Below are 19,462 nucleotides of genomic sequence, written 5' to 3' on the forward strand. Positions count from 1 at the left end.
AAAATAAGAGTTAAAGCTTAAGAAGACAAGTTTAATGGTGAAGTAAACAAGCAGAGTAAAAACAAGTAAGTTGTCAAGGACTACAGAAAGATTCTACATTTAGTCTTCAAAGTACAAAATACAATAAATACATGAGGCTCTTTGTAAAAAGAGGAATCTAAAACTACATTTCTGTTACAGCACATGATATTTTGAATACATATAACTTCTAAAATGCTACAGCTTTTTTAAAAGTTATTGCTTAATGGACTGGTCATGTGGTTGTCACTCTTCAGATCCACTCCAGTTTTTTTAGCTTCTTTTGAAAAACATTCTGCTTCCAGCAATAGGCAGTTGGGTGCTGTGCACATACTTTAATTTCTCCCATCTGGAAAAAGCCTTGGGATGAATTTGGACAAAGCCAAGTTGTCTGTTTCATGGTGATTCCTTCAATGGCAAATTCAAAAGGTCCTTGTATTTAATGCAGAAAAAAAGTGAAACTCTCTTCTGCCATATTTGAAGAAATCCGGGTGGGTACTTGAACATAATGGCTTGATTCGACCAAAGGCAGCAGAATTTCATTTGCTTGGAAGCATTATTTCATCTTGTACAATGCCCTCATCCATTTGCTAATGCATCAATCCTTCATTTGTTTTCAAAGCACATTTTTCATAGCTTTCAAATGACATTGTCATTGAAATAAGTCTCATGATACTGGAACCAACACAAAATGGAGGGTTTTTTCTGTAAGTTATCCATGATTAGCACTTCAAGAATCTGGCTGCTGTACTATTTCATGCCAAGCTTCTTTGTCTAGGTTTAATCCTTGGATACAGCTGAGGGTAAAACAGAAACGAGGTTTAAAATTTTAGTAACTTTAAAAGGTTACTTTTTGAAAAAGAAAAAATAAATAAATAAAATAAATCCCTCTCTTTGGTGCTACAATTCTAATGTAATCCACAGTAGCAAAAGCATGGTTATAAAAACACCCAGGGCACTGACAAATATGAATTTAGCAGTCTTAGGCAAGCTTAAGAAAATACCAACCCTGTCAGTACAACAGGAAGGTATTGAACAGCACATAAATGAGCACTTGCAGCTCTACCCAGATGGGTGGGCCAGGAAAAGCACATGGCTTTGTCAGTCAAGACACTTCTGTGCTCAGTCAACTGTGGGATCGTTCCCTGTTTTACAAATGGGACCAGAGAGGTACTGAAGCCTGGTTGGCTTCCTCTCACCTATCAGCTTTTATGGCAGTGCAACTTTGGGCAAGCTGGAAGCATCTGTCTGCAGCAGGACCATGGAAGTGGAGGTTCCATGAACGACCCGCCCAGCAGGAAACTGGTCCCTGCTGGCCTGCGGCCCCTGGGCCGTGTGCTGCTCACACACCCTGGCCACACACACAGGGGTGCAGGGGACAACTGACAGGACACAGCTCGGGACAGCACTCAGCAGGGATGAGATGTCTGGGAAGCTGCTGGCACCCACTTGGAAGGAAAGCATGGCCACTGGCACATGGAAATAGCAGGATGCACTCCATACAGTTAGGAGAGATGGATCCTCCGTGCTCTAAAGGGCAATGCAAGTCTCCATCACAGCTTTTCCCAGCTAAAGCTCTCCTTAAAGCTGCCCCTGTTCTCTTTAGCCAGACCCTGGCTTGCTTCTTTTCTCAGTGACTGAGACAAGGCCAACAACTTCACCACAAGGTGTGTCTCAGCCTGCTGGGATTTCACCACTCTTAGAGATGAAGTCAGTCAGTCACAGTGTCGTAACACCTGACAGTGTTCAAAAATCTCCCTTTGGCAGTATTACTTTACTAGCTTCAGGAGCTAGGGAGTCACCAAGAAGGGTAGAGCACTGATACAGATAATTTAATCCTTGCTTTTATTCAGAACACCTGACTGCAATATATAAAGCAACTATGATAAAAACAGCAATTTATTAATCTACCAAATGTTTTCCTCTTTGGTGAATGTCATAGACTAGAATTCAGCTGCTGTATTGAGAGGCCAGGAATTGGAATCTGGAAAATCACCACAGGATATGTCAGCGGCAGCACTAGAACAACTAAGCTGACACAGGAGTGTCACAGTTAATAAATACTGTCTATTTTTCCCCAAATATTCTGTTGGGATTGTGTTGTGCTTACATGAGCAAGTTTTGACCCCCAGTTTAACCTGTGCTGCCTTGTGCTTTTTTTTCCCCTAGAAGCACAGATGTTCCTTATGTTCTCACACACCTGTGCTCAGGCTCAAAGCCCAAGCTTATGAACAAGCACTACATGCACAATTCACCCCAGGGCAGGCAAAAGTCAAAAAGCTGCCATTTTAACCTTACTGTGCAGGGCTGATAGCTGTTCTCAATTTAGAAATGTTTACTTTGGAGAGGAAAAACTGAGCAGGAGTACTACATTAGGGAGGATTTTACAGTACATGGTGTGTAGGCCTGACCTGGAAATGATACAGATATGAAAACTGATTCTGCATTAGATAGAGTCTCTCTGCAAAATCCAACCAGTTTAAGAGTAAGGATTATCTGCATGAGGAAGGAGGTTCAGCCTCTTTCGAGCATCATACATCAATCAGCTAAAATTCACAGTGGTTAATCTTGGAGAACCCTCTTATCTCCAGCACCAGGGCAGCTAGAATTGTAGAAAAAAGCTTAATGGAATTTTTATGTATGTGTCCATATGCCATTATTTTCTAGCAATTCAGCTATGAGGAGAAATACAGGGACATAACTGAAAGTCTCTTATTTAGACACAGTTGTTTTTAATAAAACACAATACAAAAGGTGATGAGAGAAGGAGAGGCCATTCCTGTATGGCCTTGGATATATGGTTAAATGTTACTTAAAAAGCATAGGAGAAAAAGATCTGCCTTTACTGAGCAATAAAGTCTGTTTTCCAACACTAGAAAAAAAGATAAACACTGCAAAAATCTAGGTTATCTCCTTGGATCAAAAGGTGCCCTGTGTACACAGGGAAGGATCATGACTCACTCTTCATACAAGTTTCAGTTCTGAAGGCCCTTTGGGCCAGTATGTCACTTTTTTGAAGCAGAGAAAACTAGTTTTGTTCTCAAACAATCATAGAATATCCTGAGTTGGAAGGGACCCCCTCCAAGGAACCACTAAGTCTAACACCTAGCCCTACACAGGACAGCCCCAAAATCACCCCATGTGCCTGAGATCATGCTCAAGAACATCTTATTCACACATCATGTTTGGATAAGAGGGTTTCTTTTTCTTTAAGATGGTGGGACAAGGTTGGTATTAGGGCCTGCTGTGTAAAGCAGGGTGGTGATATATGCTGCTCCTTTGTGCATCCATTAATCTGTGTTAAGTACCTTAAACAGAGGGTGTTAACCCACTCTGCCAAGGTATTCAGCTCTCTAAATAAAGATGGAGAATGTCAACTCCTTCCTCTTGACTCTTGGAGGTGCACCTCAATGCAAGAGATCCAATGAGAACCCAATGCTGTGTGCACTCCACATCCTGGGGTGGGGTTTTTGGCTCTGGAAGCAGCCAGGACTCACCCCCAGCAGGTTTCTGGGCACGTAGCCTTCCTTGTCATTCAGCCGTGCCCACCACCACTCGATCTCCTGCTCGTCCTCCCGGCGCAGGATTGTCATGCAGTCTCCTTCCTTCATGGACAGCTCGTCATCGTTCTGAGCCTCGTAATCCCACAGCCCATAAATCACTCCTTTGTTCATGATCCCCATCTTCTCCTGCACTCCTGCAACATTGAAAACACAGAGCACCTCTACTGAAAAGAGATAAATAAAAAGGACAACAGGAGGGAAGACTCCTCTTTTCTTACTGGAAGACAGTCCAGGAGAAAAACCCCAAAATTCCTAACTACTTGGCACCTTATTGCTTACTCAAGAGTTGGCCCTGGAAGAAGTGGCTGTGTGAAGTTACTTAGAGCAGACAGATTCCTTCCTTAAACATGCTCCAAAAAATACAAGGCAAATGGGGAGAGCAGCACTGATTGATAAAAGGTTATATTTTTGTGTTCACGCTTTCTAGCCCTAAGTGATGAGCAAGAAGCACTTTCTGTACTCTGAGTGCAACAGCAATCTCTTTCTGTCACAGCAAGACAGCAATGCCTGCTTGGGTGGACCACCATTATAATTTTAATGCTTGTGGTGTCATTTGCCACCTGGGTCATTTTATTTCAGAACTTTAAAGCAAGTTCCATTCTCAGACCTGTACCTGAGAGATTTGCCTGCTACTCTGCAGCTGCTTTTGGTTATCTCAGCAGCTCTTAATTTCTAACATTTGTTTTTCTTGTTTTAAACACTGCCTTCAGAAATACAGTTCTGTTCAATTATTTCTGGACCAAGGTGTTTTGGAGTACACACATGCACCCTGCATGGTTATTCCAAACTTGCTCATTTTACAGCTGTAGCCAGAGATGATAGTTCTATTTCTGTACACATTCCTCAGCCTCTAAGCAGAAAGCTGGAAAAGGTATCTTTGTACACACGTTGATTTTCTCTTAGGTAGTTATTTTAAAATACTAAGTTCTACTGGGGATTTTTTTTGGTTGGTTTTGGTATTTTCAGGAGCAGAGAGTACACTGCACACCATGTCACAAAACTTGTCCCTTCCCTTTTCATCACACGCCTATTCACCAGGTACATCTGCTACAGGAAGCACCTGCTCCTCTCAAGTTCTTCTGCACACCAGCTCAGCACATAACATTAAATGATTTACCAGCTTCCAGCAGGTAAGCTCTGCTCAGAGCAGCTCCTCCCTTGCTTTGCATTCGGTGTGATTAGAGGTTTGGCCAAAGATGATTGAGCAGCCAGCATCAAAGGAGACAAAGAAGATTGACACAATGCACGTGGTGTCCTAAAGGGGTGCTAGCAGTCACACCAGGGCAGTGGGGCAAACAGAGCCAGCACAGGCATTACATTTAAGAAAGTGAAAATTTCCATACTTGGGCAGCATCAGACCTGTCATTTAATCAGGATGATTTGTTTTATTTAAACCTACCTGGACTTCTTATTTGATACTGGACATCATTTGCAACAAAAAAGATTAGGTGAATCAATGAATTACACCCAGGTTTATTAGCTTAATAATGAATAGAGAGGGACAGGTTTTAGTGCAGTTCTGGAAACAGATACACACACATTCCCAAACTTCTTTCACAGAAGCAGTTTTAGGCAGGGAAAAATTTCTTACAGTAACTACAGCAACCAGAACCAGTCTTAGCAATAGGATTAATTTCTGCTGGAACAATATGGAACTTCAATAGCTGAACAGCCAACACAAAGAGAGAGTTTTAGTGGTTCCAATCTGGAAAAACTGGCAATAGGCCAAAGCCTGACAGTCCTTTCAGGACCCATCAAAAAGTACTTCGTAACACAAAAGGATCCCAAACTCAACAACAACAAAAAAAAGAGTATCAAGTGAAATCACCAGATGGCAGGCCATAAAAAACCCCACAAACAAAAAGAATGTTTTTCTTTATGCTGTATATAATGAGACCATGGACCTCCTTTCCACAGAATCTCATAGGCAGTTTACCTGAATTTAAGAGCTGGACAAATTCCTGAAAGAAATCTCTCAGGAGTTGTTCAACACAAATATACTATCTCTTAATTACTATCTGAGTTAAAACCAGTTTAAAATATTAGACAAGTATTATTTTTTATCTTGTCCTACAATCTTCCTTGGGTATTTGGTGCTGATGACCTCCTTTGGAGTCTGGATACAAAACCAAATGGAATTTTGCTCAGCCTACAAATTTTGATGCCAGTTAAAAAGGCTTCCTCACACAGACACATTTTCCAGCTTACTGAGGACAGCTGGACAGACTGTTTTGAAATCTCCTGGCTGAGCAGCTTAGAGAAACTCAGCTCTCGCCTGTGCCACCAAAGCAGAAAGGCAGTTTCACAGCTTCTTCTGCTGTGTTACATTGCTGTTACTCTAACCTCTTGCAGAGAGATGACACACCAGCTGGTACATGCCGTGGGGACATGAGCTACATACAAAACAGAGAAAAGTAATTTAAAACCTCATTACACACAAAACATACAGTGAAGTAATGTAAAACCTCATTGACTAATGCTCATCACACCCTAGGGAGAATTAGTTTTCTCCATTCAAAGACAGTATCTCTGTAGACTTACTATTTGAATAAAATCTAAATTTAATATGGGATTTCTTTTTAAATGCAAGTGAAGAAAAAAGTCAGGAAGGGAAAGTCAAATTCAGTGCTTACTAACATCCATCAAGGCAGGAGTTTGGCAATACCTTTTCTGGTTCTAAGGTGCACATTAGGTCCTCATTTCAAGACACCAGGTAACAGCTATGAACTGCCTGCTGACATATCCATACCACTTTTGTTTTCATGCAGAAGCTATTCTTATGTGGCAAGATTCACCTAACTGGTGTATCTGTCAATGCACGTGCTTCACTCAAAGCTGTTAATGTAGGGAAACCTTTTGTAACTCCTCCTCCACAGGGTGAGTATTACGCAGTCAATCTGATGGAACTCAGCCTGTGAGGGGAAGCTGGCCAAAGCCTCTCTCTTTCCAAGAGGAACCTGTGGCACAGGCACCTAAACCCGAGTGTGCAACCTCCCCATGCACGAAGGACTGAGGGGTGGCAGGGAGCCCGGGGGTGGCACTCACCATAGAGGAACTGGGAGCACTGCGTGTAGCCCTCCTCCATCTCCTCGCACTTGTCGGCGGCCGTCTGCATGTCGCTGTAGGTCATGGCAAACACAGCGGCCCCCGACTCCACCAGGAACTTGCACACCTGCACGTTATTGCAGGACGCTGCACAGTGCAGAGGGGTCCTGCAAGGCAAGGCACAGCCGTGGCTCCTCACTCCCACCATGGCTCACGAGTGGCCCTGCCCTGCGAGGGCTGCACAGCACAGCACTCACAGCGCCCAGAGCCATCGCTTTGCTCAGGTAACAGCAGCGACTGAGGGCTGCTTCAGCCCTAAAGCTAAGTGTCCATACACATCTCCAGCTATTCTACCTTTCCATTATCTATTAGCATTTTAGGGACGTTCATTAAGGCACTAAAAAAATTAATCAATACTAAAAACCCACTCAAATCTTTCTGACACCGTGCCTCTTACAATCTAGATAATTACTTCAAGATCTGACTTTGTGACAAGTGCACGTAATTGTGATAACTCCTAAGGCTGAGGGAGCACAAACACCTTTTTTCAGTTTTAGGCTTCAAACACTCCTGTTATAGGCAGAAGTAACAGCAAAATCACTACTCCCTGCACCAGCCTTCTATAAATAATCTCCCTAATTATTTGTAAAAAGGATTTGTAACATATTATCAGCTGCAAGCCTTGTTTGAAGGTTGCAGTTTTCCACTTTGTTTTGGTTTCAGGTTGGCTGATAATTGGATAAAGAACTGGTGAGGGTTTGCAGGGCTAGATGCTGCCCAGAGCACAGGTTAGTTATAGGTTATCTCACAGAGGATATTGGGAATTTCAGCACAAGGGTCATTATAAGCTGTCTTCAATTATCTCAAAGAAACAGAGCGATTTCCTGACAACTGTGTCCACCCCTACAATGGTTTTCTCATACAGGGAATATTGCTATAATGTCCCTATTTTCCCATATGATACTCCACAAAGAACTGCTGTTGCACTGCTTTGGAAAGAAAACTTACTGCCAGCTCCACAGGAGCAAAGCAAGGGACATTGTGAGGGACCTGCAGCAGCTCCCAAGTCCTGATTCTTGTGGAGAACATCCATAAGGAACCACTTAATGAAACCCTTACCATCCGTCACTGTCTGCAGCATTCACGTTCACCCCAAACTGCACCAGGAACTTCACGATTTCCGTGTGCCCAGCACACACAGCGTTGTGCAGAGCAGTAATTCCTTCATCATTGGGCATGCTAGGATCTTCCACCTGGCCAGCCAGAAAGGAACCAATCACATTCAGGTGAAACTCTCTGGAATAAACACCTCTTCTCATACAAAAATCAGTTGTCTTATTCTGAAATACTAATTTGTGACGTATTTCTAGGAAGGACATGAGCAAGAAGACTACAACCATTACCAATTCTGCACCAAGACTCATATTTAAGCTTGCAGTCTCCCTTTAACAGTGTGGTTCAGAGAAACAGGATCTTGATGACTTCCAAAAATGCTTTTAACAAATTTCTGATATATGACTAATTTAACTGTGAGCAAAGTTCACATGGATTTCACCTATCAAATTATCTGAGAACATGCCAGGGAATGAAACACTATATAAAGAAAAACAAACAAGAAAAAGGTGTCCTGCAAATTTGTAGTCTTGATGCTAAAAAATCCACTGTGGATTTAACACACTTAAAATCAGCCTTCACGTATGACCATTCAGAACCTGCTAGGATTTATCTCCTCAAAAACAGATCTAGGTTCTGCACTAGTCCAGAAAAGCTATGACTTCCTGGTTTCAACCTGGATTGAAATTCCTTGTCTTGCAAATTAGCATTTGTACCTCATAAATTATTCTCTGCACAAGGTCAAACTCCCCCTCCAAAGATGAATCCAGAAGCAATGCCAAGGGATTGAATTTCACTCTCATTCCATGCCCAATCCTTTCGGAGCCAGTCTTACGCAAGTTTGTCCTCTTCCCCTGTGGAAAGGTAACACAAGTTACAGGCACTTCCTGGCAAGAAGATGAATGCAAAACTGCTTATTTGGGAATGACAGCAGAAATTATCAACTAGAAAAGTGTTTAATAGGAAATTTATAGTATTTTTTACCAGTCCTCAAACACATTATGGATATATTAGGTTAAGCATGTTATGAAAGATCTCTGCCTTTATCTCTGGACAAGGTCATTATTCAACTCTCATACAGAAATTATCTTGATCAAACATCAACAAAGGAGCGAAACCACCAAAGAACAGGAAAAGATGCCATTTTTTCTTGTTGTTTGGACAATTTTCCCACTAACTCTCATAGCTGTTAGATAAACCAAGCAGTGCACTCCACAAAGTACACTACTTTAAGTGCTGATGCAAAGTTCCTAACATTTTTTTCAAATATAGCAGAGGTTAGCAGGAGTAAACAGTGATGGAAAATGGTTTTGGGAAAGTATAGAACCAAGTGTAGAATTGCTTTAGATGCTCCCATTGATACTAGAAACCAAGTATTTCTGTAGCTGAGTTTGTACCCATTCCTTGGGGGAACACGCTTGCATTAGCTCAGCGCTCGCCCAGCTGCCTGGGCAGCAGCAATAAGACCATTCACAGGGTATGTAAATTTCTGACAGATGTCCAGGCAAAGATGAATAGAACTGACTCATATTCTGCAACAGCAGGCATGTGGAGATAAGATATATAAGTAGAGATTCCCATGAAATACCCTTCTGCCTGTAGATTTGTACATAATATCAAAAGTAGGGACTTTTTCAAGAGTGAGCCTGGCAGAACAACCCATGGATTTAAATATGAAATCAAGAAGTTGGGCTGGTTTCCTCTCATCATTTCAGAATTACTACAAGACCAAGCAGAAATGAGTTCTCACAATTCAGGAAATCCTACCACTCAAGTTTCCCTGTAAAATGGAGCAAGAACAAAATCTTTATAGCATGAATGCATGAAATGTCTACTCCATGCACAAATTACAAGGTTAAAAAGCACATTTAAGCCTTTTAACTCCTGTGCACTGAAGTGATAGAAGAAAAAAACACTTTCATGTATCAGGTTATCAAAACTGTTATCAAAACCCTACTCTTGATAGGTTTTTAAAGAAAGTCTTTGAGAGACCAAAAACATTAAGCATTTTTGTTCTACAACAGTGAGATAACATCATACCACACACAAACTTGCAAAATAAAATGGTAAAAGTGCTGCCTCCTCCCAGCCCCAAGAGATTCCATTTTGATGCAACTCAAGAGTAGACTGATGTCAAACCAGATTACAAAGAAATTCTGGAAACATTCAATAGAAGAAGTACAAACAGCTGATGCCTACAAATGAGTTTTTAAGGCTGAAACTAAAGGATGTCTGTTCCTTCATATTTTTCAAGCAAGGCACTTTCAGATAAATAAATGCAATCCAGAATTAAGAAAATTAGCAACAGTGGGGAATGTTTGTGAAATTTATATCTGTACCTCAAGGGAAAAAAAAATCAGCTTTAATTTTTCTTAAAAAGGAAGTAAAATCTGGGTGTAGGCAGCCTTCTATGAGGAATGTTCTTTACAGCTCAGTAGAGTTTTACTGTTTGTGTATTCCATTTGAAACTTTTCATTATGTCATTAATGCTAGGGACAAGAGAGACTTTTCATTACTGTTATGCAGTCTGGAGATCAGAGCATCACACAAATGGAACAGATACCCACAGAGAGATTTCTAGACTGGGTGACTGTTCTCCCACATCTGCCTGAGCTCTACAACACAATGCACAGGGTTTATGGCAGCACTTGAGATGATTTATTGACAGAGCACCCCAGCTGTAAGCTCATACTTACAGGAGGCAAGGAGAACTGTCCAGTGACTTCAGGAGGCCTCATACTGAATGAGTCCTCTCCCAAACTCTCTGGCTCCCCTGAAGGATAGGGAGGTGGTGGGTATGGAGGATATTCTTCCATGTACACCTCCAGTGGCAGGGGAGCTTCTAGGTTTGGCTCCTCTGGTTTGGGCTGCGTGAGCTCCTCACTGTCTGACAGAGCTTCAGGTACAGTGTCCAAAGGAATGGGGGGAAGAGCAGCTTCGCTCTGCTCTGCTGCTGTGCCCTCTGTCTCCTCAGCAATAGCCGGTTCTGGCACAGAAGCAGCTGTTTCTTTTTCTGGTTCTGTGCTTAGATAAGGATTTGGGATTTCCACTGGGCTTTCAGGACCAGCAGCTGACGCCGTCTGTTTGGAGGTATGCGAGGGAGCTGAGATGGTCTCCATTGCAGCCAGGGTGGTCCTCTGGTACAGCAGCTTCTGGATGTTGGGGCCATTGGGCCCCTCGGGCTCGGTGATGGAGCTGCGCTTCTTCAGCGGCCGGGGGGCGTTGGACAGCTTCTTGCGCAGCGCCTCCAGGTCGGCGTCGCTCTGGTTGCGGTAGGGGTTGGACAGGAAGGGCAGCAGCTTGGTGGGGCTCAGGGGCCGGGGGATCCGCTCTGCTTCGTGGTTCTCGTGGGCAGAGGCTGCTGCCTCCGTCTCAGGCTCTGGACTGCCCGGCTTGCCCTGGAGGCTGGAGTAGATGTTCTCCGTCTGCGGCAGCTGGTTCTGCATCCCAGCTCCTGCCATCACGGGCTTGCCATACACTGTGGAGCAATCAGAGAGGGGTGGGGGAAACAGGTTTGAATGTTTGATCAACAAGAAAACAACAACAAAGGAAGGTGAATCGGGTTGTGTGTTCTTTATACAGAGCACAGAAGCAGAATACAAAAAACTGAACAGAACTAACCGGGTAACCAGATCTACCATTAGTTATCTTGCAAACCCAAGACACATTCTGTACTTGTTGTTCACACTCTTACACAGCATGGAAGACCCAGCTAAGATTCTTACAGCTGCCCTCACCCACTTAATTCCCCTGATGAACAGCTTCATACCCATGGACCAGGTGGAAAGAACATCTATCTGAGGTTTATCAGACAGAGGAGAGGGAGAGAGCCACATGCTTACCGCTTGGGAAGTGTGGTCCTCTGGTCTGCACCCTCGTCAGAGCACTCTGCACTGCCTGCTGGAAGTTCTTCCCAGGAGTCTGCTGCTGGGTGTACATGCTGTAAATGGAACTTGCAGCCACAGTCTGAGGCTTTCGAAACGGTGGCAGTGAAGTCTCTTTGGATGGCTGAGGAGTAAAAGGTCTCACAGCTGCTGCTGGGGGATTCTCCTGTTTGGAGGAAGGAAGAATTTGATCCTGGCTAGAGGAAGAACCTGCAGGAAGTACTGAAATTCTTTGCTGTATCTGCTGAGAAGGATGAGAAGGCTGCTGTGCCACTGATTTTTGCTTGTTCCCCAAAGCTGCAACAGGCAAAGGCAGCTTCTGCAGGTTTCCATCCAGCTTTGTATCAGCAGGTTGCAGGTGACTGGCTTGACCAAAGTAAGGCAAGTTTATCTGTTTTGGTTTCGTGGGGACAGGTGGTGGCACCTTGGTTACATTTTTATTGGTTGTCTGAAAGACAGAAAACTTGCATTAAAGTCAAACAGTAAAACACGATTAGGAGTTCTGCTATGAAGGACCAAAGAGCCTCAAAGTATGACACAGTATCTTGCGTCTATTGCTGCTGTAATAAGGTTTACAACAGCATTGGAAACAAGAAGAAACTGCTTGAAACATTTTGTCAGCACTGATGTTTGTAAATACTTTGAGCCTATTCTCTTTCATTCTTTCTGTAACAGCTATGTTTAAAACAGGAGCAATGGCAAGACACAGTAATTCCTCTAGAGATATCAGTTGGCAAGAGGCTGCTTTCCAACAAAGCACTTGTCACAGTTGTAGGCTAGTTCACTCCTACCTGATCAAACTGTGCCCTCATGCCAAAATTTATGTGGGAAGTTTTGCTGCTGTCAAACACCTGAAGGCCACTGTTGCATTAAAGAGTGAAACAAGTATGTAGATGATTTGGGAAAAAAAACCCCAAACATGCCAATGCCTCTTTGTATCTTTGGGGGAAAAGATACACACTCCTACTAGTAGTACAGCCATAGATTCTCACCACAGTGACTGCCGAGAAGGATTTGGAGTTACCAATCGCCATTAAAGGCCTAAGAGACTCCTTTTCTCAGAAGCAATCTTCTCCAAGCTGACCTCAGAGCTTTCTGGCAGCCACATTAGAACAGCTGAGGGTCAGGCCTGGCAGATGGGAGGCAGCAGCCCGGGCTCCCTGCATACCTGTGCTTCCCGCAGCAGATCCTCGCTGCTCTGGTTCTTCCTCAGCGTGCCCAGCCCAGCAGACTGATCCACCGAGTCAAACATGGAGAACGGACGCACCTTCTTCTCTTTGTCTCGTAAAAAAGTTTCTCCTTCAGCTGGTGTTGAAGAGAGGAGACAACTTTCAAGAGGGATGGCACAACTGGAGGGGTGAAGTCCTGCTCTGGGCAACGTTCACCACAGTGCATGCAGGGGATGCTTTTTGCATCCATCTCACCTCTGCACTAAGGGCCCCTGGGCCTGTCAAATGCTGTATTATGCAAACTCAACAGCAGCATGTAAGAAGGAATTAGGATCTACTTCATCACCTGAAGCGAGTTGTGGGTTTGGTTTCCTTCTTAAAAACCCTGCAACACCATAGCACACCAATGGCAACGTTTTTGTTTTTGTTTTTTTTGTGCTTTCAAATGAATTCTCAATTATTTACTGAAGCATTTAGAAGAGAGGTATCATCAACTGCATTCTCCAAATTTTAAGATTAGCCAATCACACAAGAACATACCTTGTCCTTCACTTGTTACAATTCCTTTTCCTGAAGTCAAGGCTGATCCTTGATTAATATGATTGTCTGTATTTGAACTACTCCAGTCAGGGGCAGATGGGGAAGGTTTTGCATTGGGGACCACAGAACCTAGGAGAGAATAAGTGGAATAAATTAGGCTGAAATAGTAGTTTTTATTGACTTATTACAAATATGGGGGTTTTTTAGAGCCAGGTCTATCTAATGTAAAAGCATCACAGAGGTTAACTGCTATAAAACCTACCATTAGAGATTTTCATTTGTTTTAAAACAAGAATGCAAATGAAGTTCAAGAACAACTACCAAAAGCAGCAGTAAAACTCTGTCACAGCACACATCTGCACTTAAAGCATTCAAAAAAGAAACTTCTCTAGATTAGCTTATTTCCAGTTAGTAGGAAATCTTTGAGTGTCTGTGCTAAGTTAAAAGTGATAATGTTAAGTACAAAAAAGATATATTGTGTGAAGAAAAACATGATGCTTTGAAGCATGGACAGACCCTGCCAGGGATATTCAAAACAAGAGAAAATTCATCTGTGTGTTTAATGTGCATACAGGGTCTGCATTAAAGCTGATCTTTAAATGCACTGGAGTAGGCATCCAGATCTGCAAAAACCACTAAGAAAATGCTTGCAATCTCCTATTAAGTATTTCACCAGATTCTCTCTACTAAATTCTAAATAACCTAAGTAATGTTAAATTCAAACAGTAATAATAAGCAGCAGCAAAAGTTTCATTCTAACAAAGTACCAAAAACTCTCTAGGAAAGCAGTCCTTCTGTCCACATACTAAAAACTAAGAAGGGATAGTTTAGTTCACCACACATTCCTCCAGCAAAAACTCAAATTTTGTGTGGTCTAGAGTTTAAATTCCTCTCCAGTAGTTTAAGGATCAGAAAACCAAATAAAAAGAAACAATCCTCTATTCTCCAACACGGCAAGAGGCACTTGGAACTGCTTTTGTGCAATGGTTATTTTAGTATCTGCCAGAACTGGAGATGGAGGAAGGGAGATAGAAAATAAACAGAACCACTCTATAAGCTCCATTTCTTGCTTTTGGGAAGACCAGTGTTTCTCTCCTCTCCCAGCTGAAAAGATATCTCTCCCAAGAAGATGTCTTCTCCCAAGACAGAACAGAAGAGATATTTACAACTCTCTAGAAGTTTCTTTAGACTTCTCTTACTGAACTGTCTCTCATAGGAGAAAGCCACAGAGAGAAGCCAACAAATCTCCATTAACTCTCCAAGTAGGAGAGGCCAAACCTCACTCATCAGCAAGTCAGTAACTTTACTGCTATTTCTGTGCTACAAGCAACTTCCTCCTTTGTAAAGTTTGTCATGTTGGTTAATTCTTTACATGGGTCATCTCCAAAATGCACAATCAGAAAATTTGCTGTTGTCAATTTTTAAATCCAGGTACCAGGTTACCAGGTATGTACTAAAATTGCCTCTAGAAACTCAAACACACAATTGAATAGTTCTGAGGAGAACTTTAAAATAAATATTTACTTTATAGAAAGATTATCCTATAGTCTGCCCTGTATAACAACTCAAAGTGCTCACTAATAGATTTACTTAATTTTTAACACTGAATCATAGAATCTCAGTGCTTATAAAATATATTCTCTGGTGCAGGAAAAACTGCAAGTAGCACGACTGACATCTCTAATAACGCTTTGGTTTAAAAAAAAAAAACAAAACATCAAAACAGAGCTGTTAGGTAAGAAAACAAAACACGTCTGGACAAAAAAATACTAATTGTAAGCTATTACCTGCAGGAGCTTTAGCTTGTGAACTGTTCCCAGCTCTCATATTGGGCAACGTCTGTGTTTTCAGTGGCCCGTCAGGTACTTGCAAAGCTGGTGTCCCATCTGAAAATGCTGGCTTCACCAAAAGCTCAGGTCTGGAAGCAATACGTGGCATAGTAGAGGACTGGATGTAAGGACCTACTGCTGCCACTCGACTCGGAGCAGAAGCCACTGACTGTGATAAATTCCCATCTGAAGAAACCTTGGGGAAAAAATAAAGAAGCAAATTTAAAGAATTTTACTCTGCAGTATCCATTCATAGACTTTGAAACAGAAGTCAAAAAGGACAGAACATGTAGCAAATGACACTCTAATATTAAAAGTGTTTTTTTGAAAAAGCTCTGAGAATTATAAAGCTGAGGTAGTAATAGCAAAAAAACCCCTAAAATAAAATTCACAACAGCATAAGACTTTTGTCTGTAAAGAGTAAGTAGGTTAACACTAATGTACCATGAAAAGGACTTTAATAATACAAGACTTCCACTACATATGGATAAAGACAACAAGTCTAGCATCTCAACATCCTTCCCCCAAGCAAGTTTTTACTTCAGGCTGTACAGGCAAGACACAGAATTAATGTTTGAGTTATTAAATAGCCCACACTTACTGGTACATTCTCCTTCTGTTGCAGAGCTGCCTTTTTCTTCCACAGGCGCTCGCGCAGCTCATTAACACGCTTATCCATGACTGCCACCTCCAAGTTGCGCTTGTTCAAACACTCCCTCTGTTGCTGCAGCTTGGCATTCTGCTCCTGGTTCAGTTTGTTCCTCAGCTGAATAAATTCGCAAAGCAGTGGGGGAGGAGGGGAAAACAACCAAAATAAAAACAAATTCACTTTCAGGATGGAGGACAGGAAACTCTTGGAAAGAGAAAAGCCTTCTAAAAAGTCAAGTCATGTTTTCCCTCCAGAGAAAACTTTGGTGAGTCTCCAAATTTTGCAGAAAGGAAAGGTACAGACAGCGTGTGCTCCTTCCTCTCTTTACCTTGAACCCAGCACAACTAACCCTCCATCCTCAGCACACAGGCCATCCCACAGCCCTGGCAGGAACAGCAGCAACGGGATTTCTTTCCAACAAGGTAAGAAACAACCCAACCAACTTTTAGCCCGGGAGAGCTGAGGGTCACGGGCTGGCCTCCCACTACCTGCAGCTCCTTGTAGAGGCGGTCGAGCTCAGCTACAGCCGACTGGTTGTCGTGGTAACCATCAATCCGGCCGTTCTTCAGCATCTCCAGTTGCCTGGTGAGCTCCTCCACTTTGGACGCGGCCAGCACCAGCTCGCGCTGCTTTTGCTGGAACAGGCTGTTCATCTGTTCAATCTCCTCCACTGCAGACAAGGGCACAGCACAATAGCTGCCCTGAGAAACAGCCCAGCGTGGGCTGCTTCCAAGGCAGCACTTAAGGGGACAGAGAGCGCCCTGCCAGCCCCAGAGCTGCTCAGGCAGAGCCGCTGCCCTGTCACACCAGCTCTTCCTCTGAGCTCTGGCAAATGCACGCTCACTACAATGGTCATAGAGATTTGGTCTGCTCAGAGCACTGACAGGGAGGGAAACAGAATTTTTTTTTTTTTTTTTTTTTTTTTTTTTTTAAACTTTCTGAAGTATGGAAACAAACAAAACCACAATGCTAGACTGAATTCATCTGGAGAAGCCTAAATTCAGTGAACGCTGAATTCAGCAGGAAGACATTCACTAAACCACAAGGCATATTTATGATACTTAGAAGCCTGAATTTAGGTGATAAGAACTCAGTGACAAAACACCCAAGCTGTCATATTAAACAAAGACTCCGAGGGCTTTTTAGGGTCTATCATAAACACCTGTCATCAGCTGCTCCCACTGCTGAAACTGTTCTATTGTAGAATAAAGTTTAAGGAATCAGTAAGAATTCAAGCAACTACCAAAATCAGACCTGCTGGGGATGGTGCAGGAAAACAGATTCACATGCTCCAGGATCTTGTATTATTCTACCATCCTTCCATGCCTTAAAACTTATGTTTATTTTGAGCAACAGAACCCAAACAGAAAAGGGATTCTCTGACAGAAAAACTTCTGTTCTGCCAACAAAAATGCATCTTTCTACAAACAACATACTCATGTTTTCAGTTAAGTCAGGCTGCAAATAACAAGTTGTGCACAATAGAGAGGATGAAAAGGTAGGCAGAAGAATAAATATTTATTTCAGACTTAATGTTGTATCAGCATGCTTAACTACAAGCACACAACCAGTACCATAGCAAGCGAGACCCTGGTCAGATTTCCATCATTAAAAAGAAAATATGCAGCCAATTTGGCCCTTAGTTACCTCTTGAATAAAAGGTAACTGGGTACCAGCTAAGCTTTGTTACAGGCCAAGAAAATAACACTCTAAATGTGTAGGGTATTGACATCAAGGATGGAAAAAGTTACTGTGGTGCACAAAAGGTATTCAAGTAAGGGAAAAAACTACACTGTAATTAAAGAGCAGACATGCTAGGCTCAAAATACAGGCTGCTCTTTACAGGATGTTTTAAAATACAGTAGGAAAATATTTCCTGGAATGCTGTATATAACTCCTCCGAATCACTGAAATCACCAGAAATTTTTGACTTCCAAGAACTGCGTTTCATGAAAAATCCCAGGCTACCTTCCCCAAGCAGCAACTCACCTAATTTCCCATTGCTGAGTCTTTTTTGCTCCACATGACCTTTCAATGCTCTCACTTTCTTAAGTTTGGCTTCTTGATTCTCAGCAATTTCCTTTAACCTCTTCAGTTTTTCCTGCTCAGCAGCTTGCTGTTGCTGTCGCTGATCTTGCTGCTTCAGGAATTTCAGGCGCTGTTCCTGCAGTCAAGACAAAGATTTTGAAGTCTAACAAAAGTTTTAGCATTCATGTTGCAAGTCATTTGCTAATTTGACTTAATCACTACTTGGCTCTTGAGTTACAAGAGCTAAGGACTATTTCCTCTCCACCTTCTCCATGCTGCTTGTACTTTACATCTATCATATGTCACATTTTAAACAACTAAGTCATGCTGGAGAATGAGACATTCTTTAGGTAAAAGGTATTCCATGAATTACTGGTATTTTCCATCACTATTTGTACTTTTACTAGTTATGCTAAAAATCTCCTTGAGATGGAGGATGGCTGCACACCAAACCTCTGAAAACACACTGATCTCCTGATAATGATCACCACTATCACCACACATATAATTCAAGATACTAGAAAAACTTCACAGTAACCTGGCCCATTTAAACAACAGATATCACCTTAGTGGAGAGGATCCTTGTGCCTTTCCAAGAGAGTAAAAGGATGTGTTATCAGTTTCTACATACACATGTTTAGTTTAGACCTAGAAGAAACCATGAGACCACTGGATCATCCACAAAGAATTCCTCTAAGTCACTGGCCATTATACATGGCTTCCAGCTCTGGAGATGAAAGGTTGCTCCAGGGGAGTAGAACTAGTAAGACTTTCCCAAGCACCCACTAAAATCCAAGACTACCACTGCTTACTAACATTAGAACTCCACACTTCCTCCAAAAAAACCAAACCCACAAAAGAAAAAAAATCACCAGTCACATTTATAAAACAGGAATTCTTGTGCACTTGGAGTAAAAAAAGCAGAGCAAAAAAATGAGCTTGCCTTCTGGAGAAAACCAGGACCAGGCAGCACCCCCAGTGTATGCACTAGTTTAGAGTCACTCCCACGCAGGAAAAATGTCACCAAAAAAAATTACACTTGTCTAAAAAGAAAGTGTATTTTTCCTCCCTCGGAATCTATTTTTAATATTGCATCTGATTTCAGAAGGCAGGAAACAGACAATGGAAAGTCACTCTGAGGAGGCACCTAGGAAAGCAGGTTTGTTGCAGGGAGTGGGACACCCACAGGGCTACTCCTCTTCAAACTACAGGCAGCAGACACCTACCCAGTGGGTAGCTATCCAGACTCAAACTCATATTTTCATTTTTTTAAAATCTTGTACAACTCCATTTACAGTAAAAATAGCCTTCCTGTCTCTTGTGACTACAGTGTTATTTATAAGACCAGGGTGCATTGCCACCACCTGTGAGTGAAGCAGAAACTGGTAAAGTTTGAGCTTCTCATATATAAACACAGCTGGAACTGAGAAGAGGGCAAAACTCTTTGGCCAATTAAACAAGGCAGTATGGGTGTTAATTGTGCTGCTCCATTTCAGATGAAACCTCTCATCCCTTGGGTGATTGACCACTTTCCTGCATCACAGCTGCACCTGTTCTTACCACGAAGCAGAGAAAGTTTTATTGTCTATTCTGACAGGCCATAATACCCTTAGCAGTGCTGCAG

At 42.4% G+C, this 19,462-nt stretch overlaps 1 protein-coding gene across 1 annotated transcript in view; it reads right to left on the bottom strand.

The window, feature by feature from the left end:
• Positions 1-10: 10 nt before the first annotated feature.
• The window catches only part of TP53BP2 (tumor protein p53 binding protein 2), a 51,594-nt gene continuing 32,142 nt past the window's right edge, over positions 11-19,462 (bottom strand). The window contains exons 6-18 of the mRNA XM_063391107.1: positions 17,800-17,974; positions 16,299-16,480; positions 15,763-15,927; positions 15,120-15,357; positions 13,333-13,461; positions 12,792-12,928; positions 11,582-12,071; positions 10,436-11,217; positions 8,456-8,593; positions 7,746-7,879; positions 6,627-6,793; positions 3,516-3,715; positions 11-815 (exon numbers count right to left, since the gene is read on the bottom strand). Of these exons, the coding sequence (XP_063247177.1) occupies positions 774-815; positions 3,516-3,715; positions 6,627-6,793; positions 7,746-7,879; positions 8,456-8,593; positions 10,436-11,217; positions 11,582-12,071; positions 12,792-12,928; positions 13,333-13,461; positions 15,120-15,357; positions 15,763-15,927; positions 16,299-16,480; positions 17,800-17,974 (2,979 nt within the window). The 3' untranslated portion in view covers positions 11-773. The remainder of the gene's footprint in view (positions 816-3,515; positions 3,716-6,626; positions 6,794-7,745; positions 7,880-8,455; positions 8,594-10,435; positions 11,218-11,581; positions 12,072-12,791; positions 12,929-13,332; positions 13,462-15,119; positions 15,358-15,762; positions 15,928-16,298; positions 16,481-17,799; positions 17,975-19,462) is intronic.

The sequence above is a fragment of the Prinia subflava genome, chromosome 2, assembly GCF_021018805.1.
Source record: "Prinia subflava isolate CZ2003 ecotype Zambia chromosome 2, Cam_Psub_1.2, whole genome shotgun sequence".
Taxonomy (NCBI): domain Eukaryota; kingdom Metazoa; phylum Chordata; class Aves; order Passeriformes; family Cisticolidae; genus Prinia; species Prinia subflava.